Source organism: Octopus sinensis, linkage group LG7 (genome assembly GCF_006345805.1).
Source record: "Octopus sinensis linkage group LG7, ASM634580v1, whole genome shotgun sequence".
Taxonomy (NCBI): Eukaryota; Metazoa; Mollusca; class Cephalopoda; order Octopoda; family Octopodidae; genus Octopus; species Octopus sinensis.
The window spans coordinates 13,658,099-13,685,004 of NC_043003.1; the positions used below are offsets into that span (position 1 = coordinate 13,658,099).

The 26,906-nt window shown below is 35.1% G+C and overlaps 1 protein-coding gene across 14 annotated transcripts in view; it reads right to left on the reverse strand.

Moving 5' to 3' along the window:
- The window catches only part of LOC115213797 (B-cell CLL/lymphoma 9 protein), a 765,484-nt gene that overhangs the window by 136,765 nt on the left and 601,813 nt on the right, over nucleotides 1-26,906 (reverse strand). For 10 of the 14 annotated variants that reach the window (XM_036504565.1, XM_036504560.1, XM_036504562.1 and 7 more), the window contains one exon: nucleotides 24,625-24,703. The exons of 2 other annotated variants lie outside the window; for them this stretch is intronic. Coding sequence is in view for 1 of the 12 variants with exons in the window: in XM_029782660.2 (XP_029638520.1) it covers nucleotides 24,625-24,645 (21 nt within the window). In the remaining 11 variants the exon portion in view is untranslated. Of the gene's footprint in view, nucleotides 1-9,711; nucleotides 9,821-24,624; nucleotides 24,704-26,906 lie in introns of all 14 variants that reach the window. 2 more of the 14 variants (XM_036504566.1, XM_036504564.1) reach the window with 1 other exon arrangement.

The window sequence follows — 26,906 nt, forward strand, 5'->3', positions numbered from 1 at the left end:
AAATGGTTGGAAAATATTTAACAAGATTTCTTGTCCAAGTCATTGGTGGTTATTGAATGGCAATGGTGGATCCGAGCAACGAAAACGAGCAATGCTTTTTTCTGCAATTCTCATGATATGGAGAGAATGGAGAGAACTATCATACTGGTTGATATCGCTGTAGTGTTAACATAATTGTTCATTGCAAAGAACACGCACAAGATGGGTGTATCCAAACCTGTACTCGGAACATAGACATGTCTGATGTGATGAAACAATGTACTACTCGTTTCCTCATTCCATATGATGGACAAGTTTCTTTAACTCTTTTGTTACTGTATTTATTTTGAGATGCTCTGTGTTTCTTTAAATTACTTTAAATATAACAAAGAATTTAGTAAAATAACTTAGTTATCATTCAGCTAGTGTTAGGAACATAAATTGTGACTACGGTTTGGTGGAAGATTTTAATTCAGAACTTATGAAAACAAGACATTTGTACTCAGAACCAGAGCTGGTTTCAGCTGGGTCGGTAACGAAAGGGTTAAATGAGGAAATGTGCAATGATAAAGGTCTGGACCCTCTGGATTTTAAACCTTTAACATTCAGATTTGTTTGTCAAATGTAACACTTATTGTTTTGAATTTATCAGGCATTATCTTGTAGCTTCAAGATATCAATGGTTGCTTCCTTTTTCTTTTATTCTTTCAGTGGTTTCAGTCATTTGACTGCGGCCATGCTGGAGCACCACCTTTAGTCGAACAAATTGACCGCAGGGCTTATTCTATTGGTCTCATTTGCCAAACTGCTAAGTTATGGGGACATAAACACACCAACATCAGTTGTGAAGCGATGGTGGGAGGACGGACACAGACACATACATATATATATATATATGACAGGCTTCTTTCAGTTTCTGTCTACTAAATCCGCTCACAAGGCTTTGGTTGGACGCAGGCTATAGTAGAAGACACTTTTCCAAGGTGCCACGCAGTGGAACTGAACCTGGAACCATGTGGTTGGTAAGCAAGCTACTTACCACACAGCCACTTTTAGAATGATATTGTAGGGTTGGTGTGAGAGATTGGATCTAGTCAGCTTTTATATAAAACAAGTAGAATATTTGGACTGGATATGACTGGATTAAATGCTAAAAGGTTACACACATGCTTGAAGGAAACCTGGAGAGAAGATTACGGAAGAGTATCTGAATCATTTATTGTTGTTTAAAAGGAAGGCAGACTTTTACACCTCATGATCAAAGAAGTAAGGTAATGGACTTGAAGAAAATAAGCAAGCAACTGAGTCACAATCAAAAGCAATGATGGCCCACTGTATTATTGCAGGCGAAATAAATATCAGAGGTGCTTTGTCCCATGCAGAATCTGCAGGAGTAGCTTAGAGATTCTGCAAGCTCTTCTCTCTGTGGAGCAGCTTAGAGATACTGCAAGCTCTTCTCTCTGTGGAACAGTAAATCCTCCGATTATGAAAGTGGATAGTTATAAAGGCACAGGCTGTTGGATGTCTTAAAAGTACACTTCTGATGGTCTCAAAAAGTTTTTGATGCAGTACACAACAAGCAAGTAGAATGAATACTTTCACTGAGATTTTCACGCAAAGGAAACACAATACGAGAGATTTTGGAATGAAAATGTAACAGCTGGCTATTATTGTTGGCTGCTATTTAGCAATGACCTAGACTAAGTTTATTTGAGAAACACCATATTCACAACACATTTGAAAACTTGTATAATGTATATATATTTTTTTTAATTGTATGAGTAATTAATTGAATCTATGATATATAAATGAGTTTTAAAATTAATTATGTATTAATTAATCAAGTATATGCTGTGTGTACATTTGTTCAAGCAGTAAAATTTCATATAAAATGTTATTTAACACATCTAAAGTAATGATGCAATTGAGAAAAATAAAAATTGACACATTCCACAAAATTGTTGAGGAAAACAACAAAAAAAAAAACTTGAAGATTCGGAATTAGCCATCAAAATGAATTCAGGGTTTACTCCATCAAATGGATTCCAATATTTATTTGTTTACCGTCTGTTACATATTCTGTTCCTTTTTCCATTTTTTTTCTCTTCCAAACTGCTAAGTTACTGGGATGTAAAAAAAACAACACCAGTTGTCAAATAGTACAAGAAACAAACACAATTCTCTCTCTCTCTCTCTCTGACAGACACACACCTGTATGTATACAATGGTTTTCCTTACAGTTTCCATTAACTATATTCACTCATAAGGCAGCGAGCTGGCAGAAACGTTAGCATGCCGGGCGAAATTCGTAGCCGTATTTCGTCTGTCGTTGCGTTCCGAGTTCAAATTCCGCCGAGGTCGACTTTGCCTTTCATCCTTTCGGGGTCGATAAATTAAGTACCAGTTACGCACTGGGGTCGATGTAATCGACTTAATCCCTTTGTCTGTCCTTGTTTGTCCCCTCTGTGTTTAGCCCCTTGTGGGTAGAAAGAAATATATATTCACTCATAAGGCAATTGGTCAGCCTGAAGACCAACAAGGCATTTGCTCTAGATGCTGAACAGGACTAAAATTAAAACCACTTGCTAGCAAAATGAACTCCCTTACTACAGAGCTAAGTAAGACAAGCCAACCCTAATTAGTCTGTAATGACAACAGAAACACTGATTTTAATTATTGATGAATCAACAACTAAAAAAACACCTTCGTTTTCTTAAGACATTTATCTGTAACACAATGACTATTGGTTTGAATGGTTATTGATGAAAAAATCAAATATTTAAACAAGTGACATAATTTTAAATTACCATTAAATATACACACATACATACATATATATATAAACACACATATATACATATACACATGCATATTATATATATATATATATATATATATATATATATATATATATATATATATATACACATACATACACACACGCACACACACATATACATACATGCATACAACACACACATATATACATACATGCATACACACACACACATATATACATACATGCACATATATATATAAACACACACATATACACATGCATATACATATATATAAACACATACATTATACATACACATATACACACATGCATATATATATATATATATAACACATCCATTACATATACACACACACAAACATACACACACACACACACACACATGCATACATATGTAAATTATGTGTCTGTGTGTGTCCTTTTCAATAATGAAAAAACAAATTAATAGAAGCCTCAACAGCAAACTCAATGAATTATGAAATACATTTCTAAAAATCTAACTTGGAGCTGGTGATTTAAGAGATACTTTAACCAATGTTCTCTATATTTACAGGTTGTTAGTTCGTTCAACTCAAACTTTGCTAGTTCACTTCTAATAGAGAAGCTTATCTCCATTTACCACAATAATTCTTAAATGTTGTTTAATGGGAAATGGGAGAGTTTGGGGTTATAAGCATTTCAAGCAGGGTCTGTGTGCATGTGTGTGTGATTGTGTATATCGAAAGGGGTTGCTGTTGATAGGAGGGGGTCCAGATAGGAGAGAGCTCTGATCAAAGGTAATTTCAGCCATGACCACCCTGTCTTTTTGGATAAAAGGAACTATGTTGTCAAATGTGTTCTTTTGATTTTTAATGCAGTAAAGTGTGATCCGAGGGAGACTTGGCTGCAATTTCTTGCAGAGCAAGCAATCATGAAGAGGCTTGCCTGTTACAATGAAAACCTCCTTGGTTTATGAAGTAGGTGACCAATAAAGGTAGATGGATTGGTAGCGTTAGAGAAAAAGAGGGGTGTTGGGCGTTAGATAGGAAATGGAACAAGATTGAAAGGATTCGCCAATTGCCATGTTACAGAACCATCTGATTATTCCAACAAAACCTCACTCACCTATACATAGGGGTTACAAAGACTGGATGGTTTAACCTTTTAGCATTTAAACTAGCCATATCCGGCCAAAATATACCTGTTTTCTGTTCAAAATGGCCAGATCCAGCCTCTCTCACTTACCCTGCAAAGCAATTCTAAAAACAATCACATCATTTAAGTCTCAAAGCTACAAGAGAATACAGGATTAATTTTTTAAAACGTGGAAAAGCATTACATTTGACAAAGTAATCTGAATGCTAAAAGGTGAGACCAGTGGGTTCTCACAAAGGTAGATACCAAACCCCACCCCACCCCAATATAGCGAAATTTTTACCCCCTATTTATGAGAAAGTAATCTTGTATCCAAATAATTCTTTTTCCTTCACTAATAGGGATCAACAAGTTAAAAAAAAAGACAATTTAAATATGTAAATTTATTGAAAACCTTTTTGTTACTATATTTCTTTTGAAGAATTTAGCAAAATAACTCATTAGTCATTATTAAGCTGGCTTGTGGAACCTAAGAGTAAATTAAGTTTTGATGGAAAGTTTTAATTTAAATAATTTTAAAAATTGAAATTTGTATCGTAGAAATAGAGATAGATCCCTATCAAAAGGGTTGCATAGCAATTTGTCTGCCTTGCTTTTCAATCCTTACAGTAACTCACTATATGAAGCACTAGTTTAAATGGTATTGAGTTCTTTCTCATCCTCATCGTCAAATGTGCGTTTTCCATGCTGGAACTGGTTGGACAGTTTGACTGAGGTCTCCAATCTGATCTCATTCATAGATATTAAGTAAGTTGACCCTACAAATTTTTTTCAGCTGCCGGGGTAGACATTTTTCTCACTTGACTTATGCTGTTAGTTACCCTAGAGAAATGCATGAACATCCTATAATCTCACTTCCTCATTTCCCTTCTATGTAACATATTGTGCTAGTGTGATAAGAGATGAAAGCATATTTCCGTGATCTTTACCACTAGACGCCTGCATGCACAAACACATATAACACACCACAGACTTACGTAACAGTAAAAGATGTATTTAGAAATATCTGGCGCCAAACTAGATATCTGAAAATATCTGCTTAGATTATCCACCTCCTGTAACCCTGCCGCTGGCTTGAGCAATGATAATTCAGCCACATACTTCAGTCTTTGAAGAACTGACCCAATCATCTCAAACTGGAATTTAATAACATGGGTGCCTGCACCCCTCTTCCGAACTTCGAGGGATAAACAACAGCTTTGTACTTGAGTTTGAGTTAGTCAATATCCCCACACTGTTGGACTATGGAGATGAAAATCCTTGAAATACTAAACCAGACCAGCTATGTTATCAGTTGATGTGATAATATCTAGTTTGTTGAACCACACAACCGTATTTATTGGTACATTATTTCATTCTATGACACGACACTTCAGTAAGCATCAAGTACACAAAGTCAACAGCCAGAAGAGTGAAACCTGTTAAAGAGAGAGAGAGAGAGAGAGAGAGAGAGAATGTGTGTGTTTGTGTGTGTGTGTATGTATGTATGTATGTATGTATGTATGTATGTATGTATGTATGTATGTATGTATATATATATATATATTATATAATATTATTAGAGACAAAACCACTTTGTTGATAGGTTTATTTTAGTTTATATATTGTTTATATATTGATTATATATGGATTATATATAGATTATATATTCATATTTTTTCATTAATACTTTAATTATTTTAAAATTATTATTTTTATATTTTAAAATATTGATATTTTAGATTGGAAGTCCACCTGAAGATTGTCGATCAAGACAAGAAACAATTGTAGTGGCGGTTTTTTTGACTTTTTATTAAAATTTTATGTATTGATTAAGTCTTTCCTTGTTTGTTTTGCAAAATAGTGGTTTTGTCTCTAATAATATTATATAATATTTTACTATAAAATTGGATTTAATCCTAAATCTGATTTTTTCCCTGTAAATTTGGATTTATTCCCTAATATTTATTATATATATATATATATATATATATATATATATATATATATATATATATATATATATATACATACACTTCTCTCTCTTTGTAAAATCCTTTACTGTCCACTTTTTCATCTATCTATATGTATATCTATCTATCTGTATAACTATCTAACTTTATAACTGTCTATCTATCTATAGATGTCTATCTAACTATAGATATCTATCTATAGATCGGTAGCCACTACACACAGTTTTTTTCTCTCTTTGTTTCTCTCCTTGTTTTTTTCTGTGTCCTTTTCTGTAGAGGAGCGTAGGCTCGAAACGTAAAAGACTTTTTCAATTCCCGAGCATTATACAATACATCTGTTTGTTTTGTACACCACCTGTCTTCGTCTTTTGTTTTTTCGTGAACTCTCCCCCTATCTTTCTGTATATCTATCTATCTATCTATCTATCCATATATCTCTATCTATTTGTCTATCTACCTACCTACACATTCAAAGAAACACAACTAATGCTAACAACTTCTGATTGCAAAAAAAAAACTACATCCAGCTCAGCCAGTATTCTTACAGCACTTACAAGCAAAAGACTAAAGAGATTCCCTTTCCTTTTCAGGAGGCAGCGAAGACTATCCAGAACGGGATATAATTTGTTTTAGTTTTTATCTAAACAGCAAACAAATCCACGATAAGAAGTCGAAAGAATGTAGTTTCTGTTCATTTTGTCATGAGATGAATTTGCTGTAAGCTATAACAAATTACCTTACGACATACGGACATACGTCACACGCTTTCTTTATCTATTACTGTGTTGTTGCTCTCAAGAAAGCAAGATATCTTCTTAATGAGATGTATGGTCTGAAAAGCTGAATCTGTAGTACATACTGCAGCATATATGGTTTCTGGTTTATGGTTGTATAGTATATTGTTTTACAGCTTATTTTTCCCTGGTGTCATTATTGCTAATGGAGTTTGGAGTTGGTTTAGAAAGCGTACTGGAGATTAAGATTACAAAATTATTAGATTTAAAAGATATAAGTTCTATGCATACTTGTTGCAGCCGGCAATAACAGACATGTTGAAGAATACGTACTAGGGAAAGAAAACAACAAACAAAAAACAAATAAAGCAAAACAGAAAAAAACAACACTATTGTCCAATGATTTTTGTTGAACGGTAAAAGAAAGAAAAGAAAAAAATATGTAAAAAAAACAACAAAAAACAAGCTATGTCCATGTGATGAAATACTGAATGCTAATCGCACATGTACCACATCTCTCTAATACATTATATACACATGTGTAGCTTATTCTATAATTAGATAGATTTAACCCTTTAGTGTTCAGATTACTCTGTTAAATGTAATACTTTTTCACTCAAATTGTTTTGAATTAATCATGCATTATGTTTATAGCTTTGAAGTTTCAATGATGTGATTGTTTATTTTTAGAATGTCAATGTAGGTTAGGTGTGAGAGGCTAGATATGGCCAGTTTGAATATAAAATATGTGGAATATCTGGGCCAGATATTTTAAAGGGTTAAAATGGCAAAAAATAAGAAGTGAGTATCAATCTTAGAGTTTGCTGGTGTATATAAAGATGCAAGCGTGGCTGTATGGTTAAGAAATTTGCTTCTCAACTGCACAGCTTTGGGTTCAGTCCCATTGCGTGGCACATTGGGCAAGTGTCTTCAATGATATTCTTAGGCTGACCGATGCCTTACAAGAGAATTTGATTGATTGAAACTGAGAGAAAAACATGACAAAAAAGTCATTTACACCAATGGTTCTCAGCCATTTTTTTTCTTTTTCACTAATGGACCGCTTTGGTTACTATTTTATTCAAATTCCACTGAGGGTGACTTTGCTCTTCATCCTTCTGGGGTCGATAAAATAAGTACCAGTCGAGCACTGGGGTTGATGTAATCAACTATTGCCCTCCCCAAGAATGTCAGGCCTTGTGCCTATATTCACAGGACACTCATGTGTATATATTTCTTTTCTTTTTTTTCTTTTGTTTGTTTCAGTCATTTAACTGCGGCCATGCTGGAGCACCACCTTTAGTCGAATAAATCAACTCCAGGGCATATTCTTAGTAAGCCTAGTACTTATTCTATCAGTCTCTTTTGCCAAACCGATAAGTTTGTCAAGCAATGGCGGGGGGACAAACACAGACACAAACAAACATATATATACAACGGGCATCTTTACAGTTTCCATCTACCAAATCTACTCAGCTTGAGACTATAGTAGAAGACACTAACTCAAGGTGCCACGCAGTGGGACTGAACCAAGAACCATGTGGTTGGCAAGCAAGCTACTTACCACACAGCCACCCCTGCATGATAGATAGATAGCCACTACACATTCTTTATTTTCTCTCCTTGTTCCTTTCTATGGAAGAGCATAGGCTCGAAACGTAAAAGACTTTTTCACTTCCCAAGCGTTATACTAATACATCTGTTTGTTGTCTACACCACCTGTCTTCGTCTTTTGCTTTTTTGTGAATTCTCCCTATATATATATATATATATATATATATATATATATTATATATATAATATATATATAACCATGCATATAAACATGCATACACACATACATTAAAATATATAGTGAAACATGCAGACAGATATAAATGTCAGTAATCTAACATACATATATGAGTCTTTTCAGAGTTGCTTAACCTGCTAGAAATAATATGCAAATCTCAACCGCATCAGAACCCCACCCTCAAATAAAGGAAGGACATGATGGCCATGGCTTGAAAGCCTTATAGCATAGATCTTTTATCTTTTACTTGTTTCAGTCATTGGACTGCAGCCATGCTGGGGCACTGACTTGAAGAATTTTTAGTCGAAGGAGTTGGCCCCAGTATCCATTTTTTAAAGCTTGTTACTTATTCTACTGGTGTCTTTTGCTGAACCGCTAAGTTACAGAGATGTAAAAACAGACCAACACCATTTGTCAAGTGGTAGTGGTTAACAAAAACACACATATATATACACATACATACATACACACACATATATATATACACATACATACACACATACATACACACATATACATACACACATACATATACATACACACACACACACACACATACATATACATACACACACACACATACATATACATACACACACACACATACATATACATACACACACACACATACATATACATACACACACACATATATATATATATATATATATATATATATATATACATATACATACATACATATAAGAGACCAAAGTGTACATACACCACTATATGTATACATAAAAAAAGAATACAAAAACGGGACAAGAACGCAAAACACCCAGACAGATGATACAAAAAAAGGACAAGGAAAAACAAGGACAGGTCATTCAGAGCTTTCTTTCACCCATCAAGTTCCAGATTTTGTATTCTTTATATATACACAATGAGCTTCTTTCAGTTTCCAACTACCATATCCGTACACAAGGCTTTGGTTGACCTGAGAGTATAGAGTAGAAGGCACTACTTGTCCAAGGTGTCATGAAGTGGGACTGAACCCAGAACCATGTGGCTGGGAAGCTAACTTCTTACCACACAGCCACACCTGTGCATATCTGCTTGATTAAGGTTGATCAAGGGTTACAACAACGACAACAACAACAGCATACAGAGACTTTTTGACATCACACACACACATACATACATACATACACATTCATGCATTTACACAAACGTATATGATTATGACAGGACGTGCATACACACATGCATGTACGTAGATTCTTCACTCCCCACAACACACACAAATAGACAAACAGACAGACAGACGGACAATATTTATATAGGCAGTGAAGTGGCAGAAATGTTAGTGTATCTTACAAAATGCTTTCTGTTATCTGTTCCGGCTCGTTATGTAGGGTAGATGATGTGACTAGGGATATGAAGGCTGGGAAAGCAGCTGATCCGTCAGTGATAGTTGCAGAGAAGCCTAAAATATTTGGTGGAAGCAGGGCAATATGCTAGTCACTTGAATAGTTAATCAAATAATATACAAGGAGCCATACCTAATGACTGGTATAGCAGCAAACAGTATCATCACAAACTGTTACAAAAGTAAAGGAGATGCGATAGAAAGAGAGAGATAGACTATGGAGGCATGAAATTTTTGGATCAGGTTATAAAAGACATGAAAGGTTGTGGAAAAATGGAAAAATTGATTAGGAACAGGATTGGCCTCAATGAAATACAATTTGGCTCTTGTGTCAGGAAGGGGTGCTCATCAATGCTTTATATTCTTAGTGAGACTACGGCAGAAAAATTACTTAGTGAAAAGTAAGACCCTAAAACTTTAACATTTTTTTAGTGGCCACCCAATCTAAGAGTGAGGAACCTTCTCAAAGACCTTGATGAATGCTAAGTGAGACTACTGCAGAAAAATTACTAAGTGAAAAGTAAGACCCTAAACTTAGCATTCATCAAGGTCTTTGAGAAGGTCCCTCACTCTTAGATTGGGTAGCAACTAAAAAAAATGTCAAAGGTAGATGAATAGCTTGTGAAAGCAATACAAGTCATGTTCAATTGTGTGTTCAGCAATGAATTTAGTATGCACGCAGGAGTATATCAGTATACTCAGTTCTCAGTTCCCTCCTGCTTATTACAGTTCTCCAAACCATAACAGAGGAGTCTGAGACTGGCTGTCCAATGGGAACATCTCTGTGTAGATGACCTAGTTCTCATTGCTGAAAGTGGAGTTGATTTAGAGAAGAAATTCCAGATAGGGAAGCAAAATGTGAAATTGAGATGCCTCAACATAAACTTAGCAAAGACTAAAGTAAATAAAAAAGAAGACAGGATTCAGTTACCATTTGGGGGAAATGGCCAAGACTGAACTGATATGCAAAAAAAAAAAAAAAAAAAAAAAAAAAAAAAAAAGAAAAGAAAATAAGACACAAACTATATATGGTGTTTCCAATATAAACTATGGATGCACAGAAGTTGTAGCAGCATCAAAGCAGGTTCAGAGAACAGGTAGTCTACTGGAAGAGCAAATGGGAAACAGATTAACAGATTATCCCAGATGACTGGAAGGCTCTCTAGAATCATGTGACAGCTTTTGGTGACCTACTTGGCTGCAGTTATGTTCTCTAAGTGTAGTAGCCAGAGTAAGCAAGCTGGAAAAAAGTCCAAGGATATATTACCTCTACTGGTAACAAAAAGGGTCTCTTTCAGGGCAAAGGGCAGATGGTATAATGCTGCTTATGTATGATGTGAGATGTTGCATGAGAGAAGGGAGAGAGAGGGCCTTGAATGCCAAAGATTTGCAAAGACAAGACAGAAGTGAAACAAGTGGGTTACATTCTATATGCGATTTTAGTAGTGTGAATGATGACAAAGTACAAATGAATCGAGAGGGAGGAACTGGATGCCAAAGGAATGAAGATGCAGTGTGTAGAGAGAAGCTAGCACTGGTACAAGGTATATGATGTCTATAGACACATGTATGAAGTGTTGAGCACTCAAAGGGGGAGACCAAGGAAAACTCATGGTGAACTAATGAGGACAGATCTTAAGATGTTGCAACTCACGAAGGAAGTGATGAGATGACAAAGAACTGTGACTGACGATTGGTGAATATGCAGTGCGAGAGAGGATCCAACCACTTGCACAAGCTTGGAGAAACAAATTTCTCTGAGAAGCTCCTGCAGTTTCTGCATGGGGCAAAGCATTTCCAATATATATTCCTGTGGCTGTGTGGTAAGTAGCTTGCTTCTCAACCACATGGTTCTGGGTTCAGTCCCAATGTGTGGCACCTTCAGCAAGTGTCTTCTACTATAGCCTAAGCCTTGCAAGTGGATTTGGTAGACAGAACTGTAAAGAACTGTGTGTGTGTATATATATATATATATACACGCATATATGTATATACACATATATGCATGTTTTTGTGTTTATCCCCCAACTGGTGTTGGTGTGTTTACATCCCCATAATTTAGTGATCCAGCAAGACATTGCCAGACCAAATGCTAGATTAAAAAAAAGGTCAATTTGCTTGACTTAAAACCCTTTAAGGTGGTGCCCCAGTATGGCCAGTCTATTGACAGTAACAGATGATATATATATATATATATATATATATATGTTGCCATGATAGATCGGTAGCAACTACACATTCTTTACTTTCTCTCATTGTTTCTTTCTGTGTTCCTCTCTGTGGAAGAGCGCAGGCTCGAAACGTAAAAGACTTTTTCAATTCCCAAGTGTTATACAAAAACATCTGTTTGTTTTCTACACCACCTGTCTTCGTCTTGTGTTTTTTTTTTGTGAATTCTCCCTATATATATATATATATATATATAAATAAAATGTACTCATCTACTCACACACCACACACACACACAACTTTATTAATATTATTAATTTATTAAGCATATCATTAAATCCTTACTATCGGTTGGTGCCTATATTTAGGTGGCTGTAATGCTTGTCATTTCCATCTAGAAATGACAAATATCACTGAACTTAGATGAATGAACTCCCACTCTATGCTCATAATACTTTCACACCACAGCATGGATTTAATAACAGTACAACGGCCTGAATATAAATAAATAAATACCCTTATGCATACTCTATGTACCACAGCATTTAAAAGTATTTCTACAGCTAAAAACCATTCACAAGAGTTATTAAGTTTAAATTTCAGATGAGAGGAAAAAAAGAAGCTGCTAAGAGAAAAAATATAATAGTAATAATAAAAAGAAGAAAAGATTTAAGGAAATTCTGTTCACTGAAAGAAGTGTTAAGTTTTACAAGGCAGCCAGCCCCTGACTCAGGCACAGCATAACACTGATTCATTCATTAGTAGTGGTAAAGGGGACAGCGAAAAGACAAGGCACAATAATGATGATATAGTGGTCTTAAGTGACAGCTGGCGAATGAGAGGCCAACCTCTCAAGCAGATGGCGTTTTTCTTGGTTGCATTCTGGAATGCGTAGTGCATGCAACATCCCAATGTGTAGGGAATAGGAGTCTCTTGCTTTGTTGTAAAAAAAAAAAAAAAAAACAACAACTTATTGCTAGCAGCTGCTAAGACGATTAGCATTTGTGACGTTGCCTTGCTGCCCATGTGCAGAATGTTCGGCTGGCTCGTTGTGCAAGGAGATGGAAGGTTTCGATTAATCTGATACTTATAGAGTGATTTTTTCTTTTACACTGTAAAGGCCATCCGATTTCCTATACGTGTTATATCAGCATGTGTGTGTGTGTGTAATCATTGAGTTTACAACCACTTTGTTCCATGCTCGCATTTATTTGATTAAAAGAAAAAAAAAAGTTTTTTTTAATTTTTAAAAATATTTTTGTTGTTTTTGTAAAATCTCAGAAAATAATTAAAAATTCACATTTTTTGTCAAATAATTTTGTTATATTTCTCTATCTATCCAACTGTAAGCATTTTAAATATTTCACCAACTTTTTGTTATAACTTGGCAAAAGGGTACATTTTTTGCCAAAAATTGCTAAATTTTGTTCCCCCAGTCTTCTTTAACCACAACCAGAATCATAAACTTTCCCTTGAAAATATTTCAAACTAGTCAAAGTTGAGACCTAATACATTGAGTTGGTGTTATATTGTTAGATGCTTACAAAATCACCAAGTTATGGGATAGATTGTTCATGAAACATGCAAACAAATACACTGTCGCTTGAATGGCACTGATAAGAAGACACAGGAAAACAAACAATTGCACACATCCACAAAAATTTGACATAGACACCAAGAGCCATGCCCAGGCTTGCATCTTGGAGAAGAGCTTTCAGGTAGCAGCTCTATAGTTCCATAAATCAGAAGATGGTATTAGTAGCAAGCAACTTCACTTTTGGAGAAAGAGAGAGTCTTGCTTAACCCTTTACTGTTCACATTATTCTGCCAAAATGAATGCTTTTTCATCCATATTGTTTTGAATTAATCATGCATTATCTTGTAGCTATGAGGTTTTGATGAGGTAGCAGTTAAATTTTAAAACGATATTGTAGGGTTGGTGTGAGAGACCAGATCTGGCCAGTTTGAACAGAAAACAGGCGGAATACTTTTGGCCGGATATGACCGGTTTAAATGCTAAAGGGTTAAACCACCTCACTGTTTCAATGTTGAATAGCAGTAACAAGTTTGTCCCTCTCCAACTATTCTTTTCATTTTCATGGCTCTTTTGTTTATAAGGATGGTTTAATCTAGTTAAAATGGTTGGAACATCTACAAGAAATACTGTTTATATAAGATAAATAATGATAAAGAACTTCCGAAGTCCATGAATTTCACTGTGCTATGACTAGGGTATTTTAATGTCGAAATATCAACTATAAAGACAATTTATTACAGAAAGAGAGTGAAGTAAATTGATACAAAACCACTCGGTATAAGCTTTATTAGTTCATTTATCTTGCATAAATACTACTTTTAGAAGCTGCTCTATTTCAAATACGCACAAGTATTTATTTAACCAAATGAAGTGCCATGAGGGAAAGAAGAATGAGAAAGGAAAAAAATTACTACTGCTATTCAACATACAAGCAGATGGAAGATTTTGATGAGATTTTTTTTTTTTCCCTCTCTGATGGAAAAGAAGGTTGTATGCTACTAACATTGTATTTGCAAGCGAATATCTTGTAAAAAAAATTTGCCAAATGAAGAATACTAAAATGGCCATGTGAGCAACTTGGTGAAGCCCAAACAATATCTGAAGGCCAGTTGTTTTAAAGTGTTATGAAAAGACCGTTTTTGGTCGAAATATTAACTTCGTAGTAAATTTATTATGGAAACAAAGTGAGATAAATAGTAGAAAAAAAACATTGTGTATAACTACATTAATTCATATGTGTGAGTGCATATGTACATATAAACACACACAGATATATATCTCAGCAGCATTTAACACCCACTTTCCATGTTTGCAAGGCTGTATAATATACATACATCTATATTTCGTTTTTGGATTTGGTTAGCAAGATTCTTTATATGAGTTTGTGTGTTGAAGCGTATTCTGTTGTGTCTAGCTTTATAAGGCACAAAAAGAAAATGACTCTCCCCAGACACAATAGAATATACATCTATATGTTCTATGTAAATGAATATACAGATATATAAAATGAATTCATGTGTTCTATTTATGTGATATCCAGATTTATGTGATATCCTTCATATATGCCTCTGTGTATGTGTGTGAGAGCACTATGTATGCATACATAAAATGTTATGCCCTAGGGTTGTAACAACGAAAGATGTTAAGTCTACAAGAATTGTGTAAAAAATGGCTAGTCTAAATAACCATGTTTTATTTTAGGGACTAAACAACAAGAAATAAGGTAGTTTTTTTGTTTTTTTTGTATAAGGAAAACCTGTGTGCCATTTAAGTATTCAAAGGTTTTGAAAAAGATCATACATATATATCAGGTGATTTCACACTGTTGACAGAAAAACAACAGGAAGAAATCGAAAGGAAAAACAAATCCCAATCCTAATCCAAGTGAAGAATAGAAATGTTAATACCAAGCTGAAGCCACAGGTAATAATACAAAATATTTCTATATTAGAATACATAGAAAATAATAGTAGTAAGAATCCTTTCTATTATAGGCACAAAGCTTGAAATTTCGGGCGAAAGGGTCTGGTTGATAACACTGACCCCAGTGCTCGACTGCTACTTATTTTTATTGATCTTGAAAAGATGGATTAAATGTAGCTAAATATTTTGTCTGGCATGCTAATGATTCTGCCAATTTGCCATCTAAATATTAATAACGAGTACTCAGAGAGCACAAACCTCCGCCAAGACAACACTAATGTCTTCTCGACGATTAGATGATGATTTTTAAAATGCGAATGTCTGAAATGAACTTGACTGCTCTCACATTTATTTTGAGATGCTCTGTGTTTCTTTCAATTAATTTTAAATATAACAAAGAATTTAGTAAAATAACCTAGTTATCATTAACCTAGTGTTAGGAACATAAATTTATGAAAACAAGACATTTGTACTACAGAGCCAAAGCCAGTTTCAACCGGGTTCGTAACGAAAGGGTTAAATGATGAATGCCTTATTTTGAAGAGTTACAGCATCAAAACATCAGAACTACTGCTCTGAGATGCTCAACCCTTTAGCATTCGGACAAGCTAGATCTGGTCTATTTGAAGAATATCAGGGCTGGATATGGCCAATTTAAATGGTAATGGGTTAACAGACTGCTACAGAACAAACTTCTGTCGTTTGGTCCTGTACATCATATCTACTACAACTACATAAATCAAAGCTACTCACTAGTTGTTACTGTTAATCTTTGTAGCTAGTTACCTCATCTTTACTGCATCCCCTCTTTCAATTTTTGTTGTGATTTACTGCCTTCCTATCAAATCACACACAAAGTAGCGTAACTTGATTGCATAAAAAGAGTCAACAGCCATGCTTCTCTCAACCCACAGACTTAACATTTCTGCCATCACTGCACCTCATCGACAACACAAGCTCTCCTCGATAACAATTAGAGCCAGGCTCACCCTCTCCTTATCACATCTGTACACCCTTAACACTGTCGCATACCAACCAACATATTTGTGCATTTTTCTCCGCCTTCTCTAGCAGCAAAAAAATACTCTGCACCGTTGCACACGTCTCTAGTGACAATTATTGTCTTCATATTACAGAGTTTTTCTGAACACTTACTGTAGATAGATATCTCATATTTCCATCAGAAAAATATTTCATGAAACTTTCTCTGCAACTAACTTGCTTGTTACACCTAACGTCTAATTGCACGGCTGGCTCTTTCTGTGTGTGTGTTTTTTTTTCTTTCCCCCTTTTCTTTTTGCTTATTTCATATCTATAAACAAACAAATGTACCTACACTCACACAAAAATAGACCTTTATATCTCTCTATTTCTTCTTTGGAAACTTACACGTAAAAACTAAAATCTTAGAAACAAGATGAGTGCAACTAGATAATAATAATAATAATAATAATCTCCCCAGTGTCAGAATTGAAGGCAATGATCTATAGAACATTGAACAAAAGTCTATAATGATTTGCAAAGGCGCTGACATTTCTACACACAAAGGTTAGATTGTGTAACGTTTTGTTAGGTTAACCGACCTAGACAGTATTGATAAATAAAAGAGAAAGAGAATCGAAAAAAAATATATATTTTTAGAAAGCAGGTGTAAAAGAAAAAAAAAATGAGGATTATGTTGGAAATCATACAGGTATCAATCAACTAAATGACTTGACATGATTGACAAAATGTGGTTATAGATGGAGGTAGGTGAGTGAGTATAAAAGAAACTCTAGCTACAATGTATAGGAGAATTTCATTCATAATTCCACTAAAAGTTCCATGCGATTAATGCTCGTTAAGTATTTCACTGTGGAAATCAGCTTATATCCACTCAAAATTTCATCACCCTTAATTATGGAAAGAAATTTGTATACCGATCTATTTTTCATTGAGGAATGTCGTGTTTAAAACTATTTGTTTTTTGTTGAGAACATATTCAAATTTATGCAGAAGCATAAAAAAATTTCTTTTCAATTCTTTTTCTTTTTTATTGATATTTGCAACTGGTTTTATTTTACCATGTTTGTGTTGAACAACACTACTTTTGTTTTAATTAATTTCAAAAATAATCAAGAACTTAATAAAATAACTTCATCGTTGTCAATCCGGTATTTGAAACATAAATTAACATGAAATTTTTGTTGGAAACTTTTTATTTGGAACACTTATAAACATGAAGTTTGTGTCATAGAACAAGGGTCATTTTGGACGGGTTGGTATCAAAAGGGTTAACATCATTACTGGAATGACCATGAAATCTAATTTTGCAGTTACTGTGAAATAAGGCAGCGGATAACACTAGGCAGAGAGGCAATGGTCAGCATGAGCAAAGTCTCGAAGAGTAGAGACATCAGCCTCGCTACCAAATGCAGATTGGTGAATGCAATCGTCTTCCCAATAGCAACATATGGATGCGAGACCTGGACACTAAAGAAAGCTGACCAGAAGAGAATTAATGCATTCGAGCTTTGGTGTTGGAGAAGACTTTTGTGGATTCCATGGACTGCAAGGCTCACCAATGGAGAAGTTCTTAACCAGATCAAGCCAAAACTGTCGCTAGAAGCTAGGGTCACCAAGCATAGATTGGCATATTTCGGTCATATTATGCGAGAAAATCCCTGGAGAAGGACATCATGCTCGGAATGGTCAGTGGCAAGAGAGAAAGAGGCCGACCAAGAACCCGCTGGCTTGACACCATCAAGAGTGACACGGGAATAGTCATAGCCAATCTGAAAAAAGTGACCCAGGATAGAACTGGCTGGAGAACACTGATCCCTCGAGTAATCGAGAGTCGACCTCGACTAAACGATAGATAGATAGATAGATAGATAGTGAATCAAGTAGACGATGAAAGATGAATCTTGTCTTAGACAGAAAATAAATGTTTCCTCACAGGAAACCTGATATCTTTCCTTCAGTTAGATGGAACTGAAGTGATGAAGAATTAAATATTTTAAACAAAAACAGAAACACAAAACAATGCCTTCAGCCAAGTTTTAAGGGTCAAAGCATTTGACCACTTTACTCGAGAAAAGTTGATTATGTACTTTTAAGACTCCTCTGACTCGTGTATTCCTGATCCTTTTCATTGCTTTGATGAATTTTGGGATATTTGTACGAATTTTAGAACTGGTACGGCTGTATGGTAAGACATTTGTTTCTCAGTCATATGGTTTTAAGTTCAGTCCCATTATGTCGCAGTTTGGACCAAGTGCCTTCTATTACTGCCTTGGGCTAACCAAAGCCTTGTGAGTGGGTTTGGTAGACAGAAATCAGAAAGAAGCCAGTCACATATGTATGAAGGACACTATATTGTTATTAAGAGTCAAGAATCATCTTTATTTTAGCATCTACTTTTTTAATGCAAGCATGGGTTGGACGGAATTAGTTGAGACTCTTCTTGTTACCAACTCTCACCTGTTTCCAAGTAAGGGGATATTTCCCCAACCCCAGACATGTTTCCATGGAAGATTAGCCAAATAGTTAAGAAGCAAGCTATTCAACCACAGAGCCACGTCTAAACTCAAGAAACAATAATGCTGAGACCTCCTCTGGTCATGACTGACCATGGGATTGCACCTAGGAAGTTACCCTCCCAGGCACAAGTCCGGGCAAGGTTGTTTTTATGGAAGACCAGCAGTCGCCCATGCATACTGGCCTCCCCTCTCCATGCCACCAGTGTTATCCAAGAGAAAGGCAAAGGGGCCGATACAGCTTGGCACCAGTGATGTCACAACTCATTTCTACAGCTGAGTGAACTGGAGCAACGTGAAATAAAGTGTCTTGCTCAAGACACTTTATTTTAACACGCAGCCCGGTCCGGGATTCGAGTTCACAACCTCACGATCATAAGCTCAATGCTCTAACCACTGAGCCATGCGCCTTCATTAAGAAACAATAATAGTTAATAATATACTCAAGAAATAATAATAGTTACAAATTATAGCACAAAGCCAGCAATTATATTTTATTTTGTTTTCATTTTATTTAATTTTATTCTCTTTCTGATTCATCCATTAGGCTAGATGCAATTTTATCCAAGTTTCTAACAATCATATGTTTTCTCACAAACAGTATATGTTTCTATATTGCCACACATCTCTCAAAAACTGGGCAGGTTTTGTGGATCATTGTCTCTTTGCCTCTCAACATCACATGACAACTGTGAGTGAGGGCCACCGCCATGTTAAGTGGTGCCTTTCATTTCTAATCTTCCATGGAAACATGTCTGGGGTTGGGGAAATATCCCAGGCGAAGGTTGGCAACAGGAAGAGTATCAGCCATGGAAAAATCTGTCTCAACTAATTCCGTCCAACCCATGCAAGCATAAAAAAAGCAGATGCTAAAATAAAGATGATGATGAGTCTTAATAACAAGATAGTGTCCTCCATACCAATGTTTCAGCCAGGAAATGAAGAATTCAATTGTCAATCCAAAAGTGAGACAAAAGCAAGATGTCTTGAAACACTAAACAATGACAGACGATTGAACTACAATGAAGAATGGAACAATAAGACAGTTTCCTTTCTTCCTTCCTTCCACTAGTTTGGGTGTTTGGCTTGAGGAAGTGATATCAGATCTTTCAACCTCTCAGACAGAATCATGTTGAAGAATGTTGTGTGCCGGAACTGAGATAAGTATCAGAAGAAATATTTATAAGACAATGATACATAGCATATTAATCAATTACTTCTATCATTAACCTTCAGTCACGATGACTGTTGACAAAAGGTCCTCGATTGTAGATCAGAACAAAGATGAACAAACTTATGATTGAGAGGAATGTACAGAGAAACATTGGACAGTCAGTGAGTATTGGGCCGAAATACTTAGCACATAATGTAGTAGAAAATATGTATAAAGGTATGAAGGTGGCAAGCTGGCAGAATCGTTAGCACAACGGACAAAATGCTTAGCGGCATTTCATCCATCTTTACGTTCTGAGTTCAAATTCCACTTTGCCTTTCGTCCTTTTGAGGTTCACAAAATAGGTACCAGCTGAAGACTGAGGTTGATGTAATTGACTTACATCCCTCCACCAGAATTGCTGGCCTTGTGTCAAAATATGAAAGCAATATATACAGGGTTGGCCAAAAGTCACCCAACAGTAAATCAAAATTTCGTAAACACTATCTGTAATTCTGTATCGACACGAATGGAAAAATGTGTCACTCAAGGAAGACTTCAGTTTCAACAATTTCAATTTTCATGATGTTTCATATTTAGATGCTTTTATTAAATTCATTCCATCATAAATAAATCTTGGAATTAAATGGTTTTGATTTACTGCCAGGTGACTTTTGGCCAACCCTGTATATAAAAGCACAATACAATGTCAGTAGCAAGACCAGAACAAACATCACTAAGGATCAGTATTGAGATACTTTGATTAGCAAGTCTAATAATTCGCACACACCATCATCATTGTTTTAATAGCCGCTTTTCCATGCTTGCATGGGTCGGGCAGAATTAGTTGGGGGCAGATTTTCTATGGCTAGATGCCCTTCCTGTTGCCGAAGCACGCCTATTTGCAGCTAAGGTAATATTTTTTCCATTGCTAGACATGTTTTCACAGAAATGAAGGACACTGCTTGTATGACAGTGACACTCCTTTACAACAATCACGAGATGTTAAGACAAGGGCACACCAACCCGAACACACTTATATACATGATGGGCATCTTCCACTTTCTGTTTATCAAATCTACTCCCAAGGTGCTCGAGGTGCCACACAGTAGAACTGAACCCAGAGCCAAATAGTTAAGAAGCAAGCTATTTAACCACAAAGCCATGTCTAGACTCAAGAGTCAATAGCTACAAAATATAGCAATTTTAGGGAGGGGCTAAATCGATTATGTTGACCCTAGTGTTGAACAGGAACTTATTTTATTGATCCTGAAGCATAGAAAGGCTAAGCTGACCTTGACGGAATTCGAACAAGAAATAATGATAATAATAAATGATAACATCTAGAGCAAACACCCTGTTTTTGAGAGATGTGTAGCAATATAGAAAAATATACTGTTTGTGAGAAAACATATGATTGTGAGAAACTTGGATAAAATTGCATCTAGCCTAATGGATGAATCAGAAAGAGAATAAAATTAAATCAAAATAAAAATATATATATATATATACAAAATGAAATAAATGTATGGTTCAGAGGAGATATTAGATGAGATTGTCTTTGAATGGAGAAGCTTAAGTTGAAACTGAAATTTGCTGAAGATAAGGAATGAGTCACTTCGCATTTCGAGACACAAGCCACCAGAGGTAGAAAAATGCCAATTGCTGAAGCAACAACTGTTAAGCAAGCCTTCTTATGTGTATATCTTCCCCCCCTCTCTCTCTCTCTGTGTGTATATATATATATATATATATATATATATATTACTGTTCTAACATTCTCTCCTCTGCCACTTTTTAAAAAGACAGGATGCAATGAAGCTTTTCTCCATTCAGAAGCATAAACGGACACTATAGTCCGAGTCGCATTCAACCAATTTATTAGACACTCATTTAATTACCAATCACCACCTTAATATACTTATCGTCGATAACTACCGAGCATACAATGGCACTCTTTACAAACGGCCACAATGGGAATTTCCAACAGGAGGGGGGGGGAGAGAAAAAAAACAAACAAACACACCCATGTGCATGAGTGTGTATGTGTGTGTGTGCGTGCGTGCGTACATGTGTGTGTGTGTATATGTATGTGTGTGTGTGTGTGTGTGTGTGCATATATCTTGTGCCAGACTTTGAATCACGCCAATACTCTCATTCGAAAAATTATTTTGCTCAGTAGCTTAAAAGTTATTATCATTATTGTTATTATTATTATTACTATCAATATCCTTATCATTATCATCAATATCATCATCACCATCATCATCATCATTATTATAATATACTACACCACTGCTTCTTTGCGCAGGCAAATTGATAATGCTGAAATGAACGCAGAATTTCTCTGAAACATTATGATTATCAGCATTATTATTATTATTATTATTATTATTGCTATACATCTTTGCAGACAAAACTACAGATAACATGCTCTGAGTAGTTATTGATGACATCAATAACTTCTTATTATATAACATCTGAAAAGTTAATCAAATCAACACAAGTTTAGTCTTTGTAGTAAAGTTACACGGCAAACAAAGAGATTTGAGAAATGGTTTTGAAATCCAACACAGTTGCAAAGCAACAGCTTCGTTTTTCTCTTCTTTGTTTTGGTTCTGTACTTTAAAAGAAATTCTTGCCCAACAGTTATGATTAAATCACACAAAATCGCAATTACTGGTGTAGAAACGATATGATGATGCAAAAGTGGGCGGATAATTAAAAGCTGCCTCTCCTAAGTTTTACAAGCCTGCGTTTTGTAATTTTAAATTCGGCATCGATTTTCAGCATCCACTTTTCCATGCTTGCATGGGTCAGATGGAATTTTGCTGAAGGTGGATTTCCTGTAGCTGGAAACACTTTGTATCGCCCAGCCCTCACCTGTTTCCAAGCAAGGTAATATTTCCCCATGACCAGACATGTTTTTCACTGAAGATTGGATATGAAGGACAACTATCACACAATGTCAAGCCCAGGCAACAGCAACATACACACACACACAGGGCGGGCCAAAAATCACGCACAAAATAATTTCAATACACTCTAGAATTGTCAAAGACCTGCTTTAATTTTTCTAAAATTGAATAAAATAGATAAAATGATGGTGAATACTCATATACTTGTATGTGATGAATAAAACGAATAATAATAATAATAATAATGTGGTGCTCTGATGGTTACTGTATCCTACTCAAAACACTTTCAATACAGTAACCATAAGAGCATCACAACAAATCACAACACATACCCAAGGCACACAGAGCTGCACTCGGTAGTGAAATGAAAGCATGATATAAAAATAAAACTACTGAATAATAATAATAATAATAATAACAATGTAATAAAATATCAAATGTTTTGGTGGCTGACTTTTGGCCCACTCTTTATAAGTATGTGAGTATATGTATATATAAATATACACACAGACACATATATATACACAATGGGCTTCTTTCAGTTTCTCTCCACCAAAACCATTCACAAAGCATTAGTCAGTACTGTGCTACAAGAAAAGACATTTACTTGCCCAAGGTGCAAAACAGTGGACTGAACTTAGAACCATGTGGTTCGGAAGCAAACTTCCTACAAGGTAGCCACGCCTGTACCTAATTTCAAAATATTTATTATAATTATTGAAGTCATCGAATTAGGGAGCAGAAAAAGCTAGCCCTAGTTGTTCTATTACCTAAATAAATATCACCATGAAATCAAAGGATCTTTCTTTATATCACACACAAACAAAAAGAAAATGTATAGACTTTATCTGAAATGTATCCATCAATGGGTGATTAGCACTATTGTCTTCAGAGAGAGCATCTCTGGGCTAATATCTATATCTACAATCAGATTTGGGCACAGGCATGAAGGCCACTAAAACCCTTATCATAGAGAATGCAGACAAGCGCTGCATCTAGAGTTAAACTATTTACAGATATAACGCTGTTCTCATAATGGGACGTGATCCATAGATCGATCCATTGGTTCGTGGTGTTAGTCTTCAACCGCTGTCTCAACTAGGTTAGATATTAATAACTGCTGGCTTGTCTACAAATTAAAATATATTGAAGTTAGATGAACACGATCCGTTTCAAGTGTCACTGTTTGCACCGTGAAATATCAAACTTCCTTAGCTAAAGAGGACCAAGTAATTTATGAGAGGAAAATCACAAGAAAAGGTGTGTGTGTGTGTGTATACATATGTATACATATAAAACCTGTGACCACTACAATCTATAGGTTAAGTAGAAAAGGTAGTCAGAATTTGGATAAACCCCATTTATTGACTCCCTTCTCACATTAACATTTGTGTGTGTATGTATGAGTGTGTGTATATAAATATATGCATACACACATATACACACATTCATTCATATACATACATATATATATCCATACATACATATGCACATATATATATATATATATATATATATATATATATAAACGTATACATATATATGTATATACAAATATACACATATATACATATGCATGTGTGTATGTGTTATATAAGACGATAAAGTTTAGTTAGTAATAATTTTCAAATAGTAAAAGTTACCTTCATTTTATGGAAAACCATCTTGACCAGGGATCTTTAAATCATCCCAAGGTTTTCCGAACTAGGAGGGTTGGCAGTCCTACAAAATAAAGTAAAACGAAATTCAGTAAGAAGCTACTGAAGATGAGAAATAGATTGAATACGGAAACACATCTGCAAAGAAGTAAAACGGTCGATTAAAATAAGATGTGAATAGTTCCAAATAAATTGTCAGGGTGTATTTGATTGGTCGTTGATGAGAATGGTGGTATTGATTAATTAATTCTTTAATGAACTATACTGAAAGTTGATAGATCATGCAACTGTATTAGTATCATAATGCTAAAGAAGAAGAGCCCAAAATCCTCTCAAGAACTAGTTTTCATATAGATCAGGGGTTCTCAACTTAGGACCATATATGTAGGTCTGATATAGATTTTTGTCATTAAAATTTTATCTGCAATAAATCAGTTATACTTCTACAATATACAAAATTTTAATTTTTTTTTATACAATTCCTAATATTTAATTATAAAAATGGTTTTTTTTTTAAAGCGTTTAGCATTTAACCCTTTCGTTACCAAACCGGCTCTGGCTCTGAGTACAAATGTCTTGTTTTCGTAAGTATTGGATTAAAATCTTCTACCAAACCTTAGTCACAATTTATGTTCCTAAAACTAGCTTAATGATAACTAAGTTATTTTACTAAATTCTTTGTTATATTTAAAGTAATTGAAAGAAACACAGAGCATCTCAACAGAAATACAGTAACGAAAGGGTTAAACCAGCTATATCTGGCCCAAATATTCTATCTGCATTTTGCCTTCAAACCAGCTAGATTTGACCTCTTAGACCTACCCAACAATGCAATTCTAATAAACAATCACATCATTGAAATCTCAGAGCTACGAGATAATGCATTGAAAACAATGTGAATAAACAAGCATTACACTTGACAATAATCCGAATGCTAAAGGTGCTGAAGGTATAAATATTGAATAACTAGGAGAGTTCATTCAAATAAAACAGGAATCAAAGGGTCACAGGGTAAACCCCACCCCCCAAAAAAGGTTGAAAATCACTTGTGTAGATATCAAGGGTGAGGTGCAATGGAGTAGATTTATCATGTTTTTGTAGACTCAAAAGAAGGGTAGAACACACAACTAAACCCTCACAAGTTTCCCTATTTAATTTAGAGGCTATTTAATTTAGTGGTTGTGCGATTAGGAAGCTTGCTTCCCAACCATATTGTTCTTGGTCAAGTGGATTTGGTAGATGGAAATTGAAAGAAGCCCATAATGTGTGGGTATGTGTATGTTCCTTTATCTTGACACCACATGATGGTTATAAAAGAGCGTCACTGTCATATAAGCAGTGTCATTCAAATCCAATATTCTATGAAAACATGTCTGGCCACAGGGAAATAAATATTACTTCGTTTCAAAACAGGTGAGGGTTGATGACAGGAAAAGCACCCAGTCACAGAAAATCTGCCTCCAATAAACTTTGTCCGAACATGCAAGCATGTAAAAAAAAGTGGACATTGAAAAATGACGATGATGACAACGAGTGCTGTTACACCTAACTGTAGCAATGAACTATTCCACTTTACCTACTTACAGTTTAGGTGAACTATAATCGAGAGAACTAAGTGTCTTGACCACAGTCCATTTCTTCTCGATTCCCTTATTACACCTTTCCCCGTTTCCATTCTTGTACTGACTGGATGGTTTTACGAATCTAAAGTATTAACAAGAACCGCTGGAGCGGAAGAGTTTACAATTGAATGCCCAGCCTAACTGTAAAATAGTAAAAATATTGATTTCTCCAGTTTGGCTGATTGAAGCAAATACAACGACATGCTTTTATTAAGATTGTGATGAAAGTGGTAGAGTTTATTTAAAAACACAGCCTTAAGGAGGGCTACTGCTGCAAACATTAGCTTTTTCGCCTGCTCTTCCTCACAGCAAACCAATTTACTCCACTTTTCAACTGTTTATTCTCATTAAATGCTAACATGGAGTCACGGCTGGCTTCCTTGTATCCTTTTGTTTATATTTATTGGAGTCTACAGTCTAGTAACTATTCACCTATTGAAGGGTTAGAGTACAATTGTGAATGTTTAAAAAGATTTTATTTCAGAATTTAAGTATTATTTTCAAACTCAGATTCTTCTTGACTTTTTAAATTTAAACTTCAAACAAAATTTAATACAAAGCAAAAATTCAAATTGGAGAGGGAAAAAAAAAAAAAAGGAAAACAAACAGAAAAATTATTTTTCTAATTGAATTTCAAAATCAAGT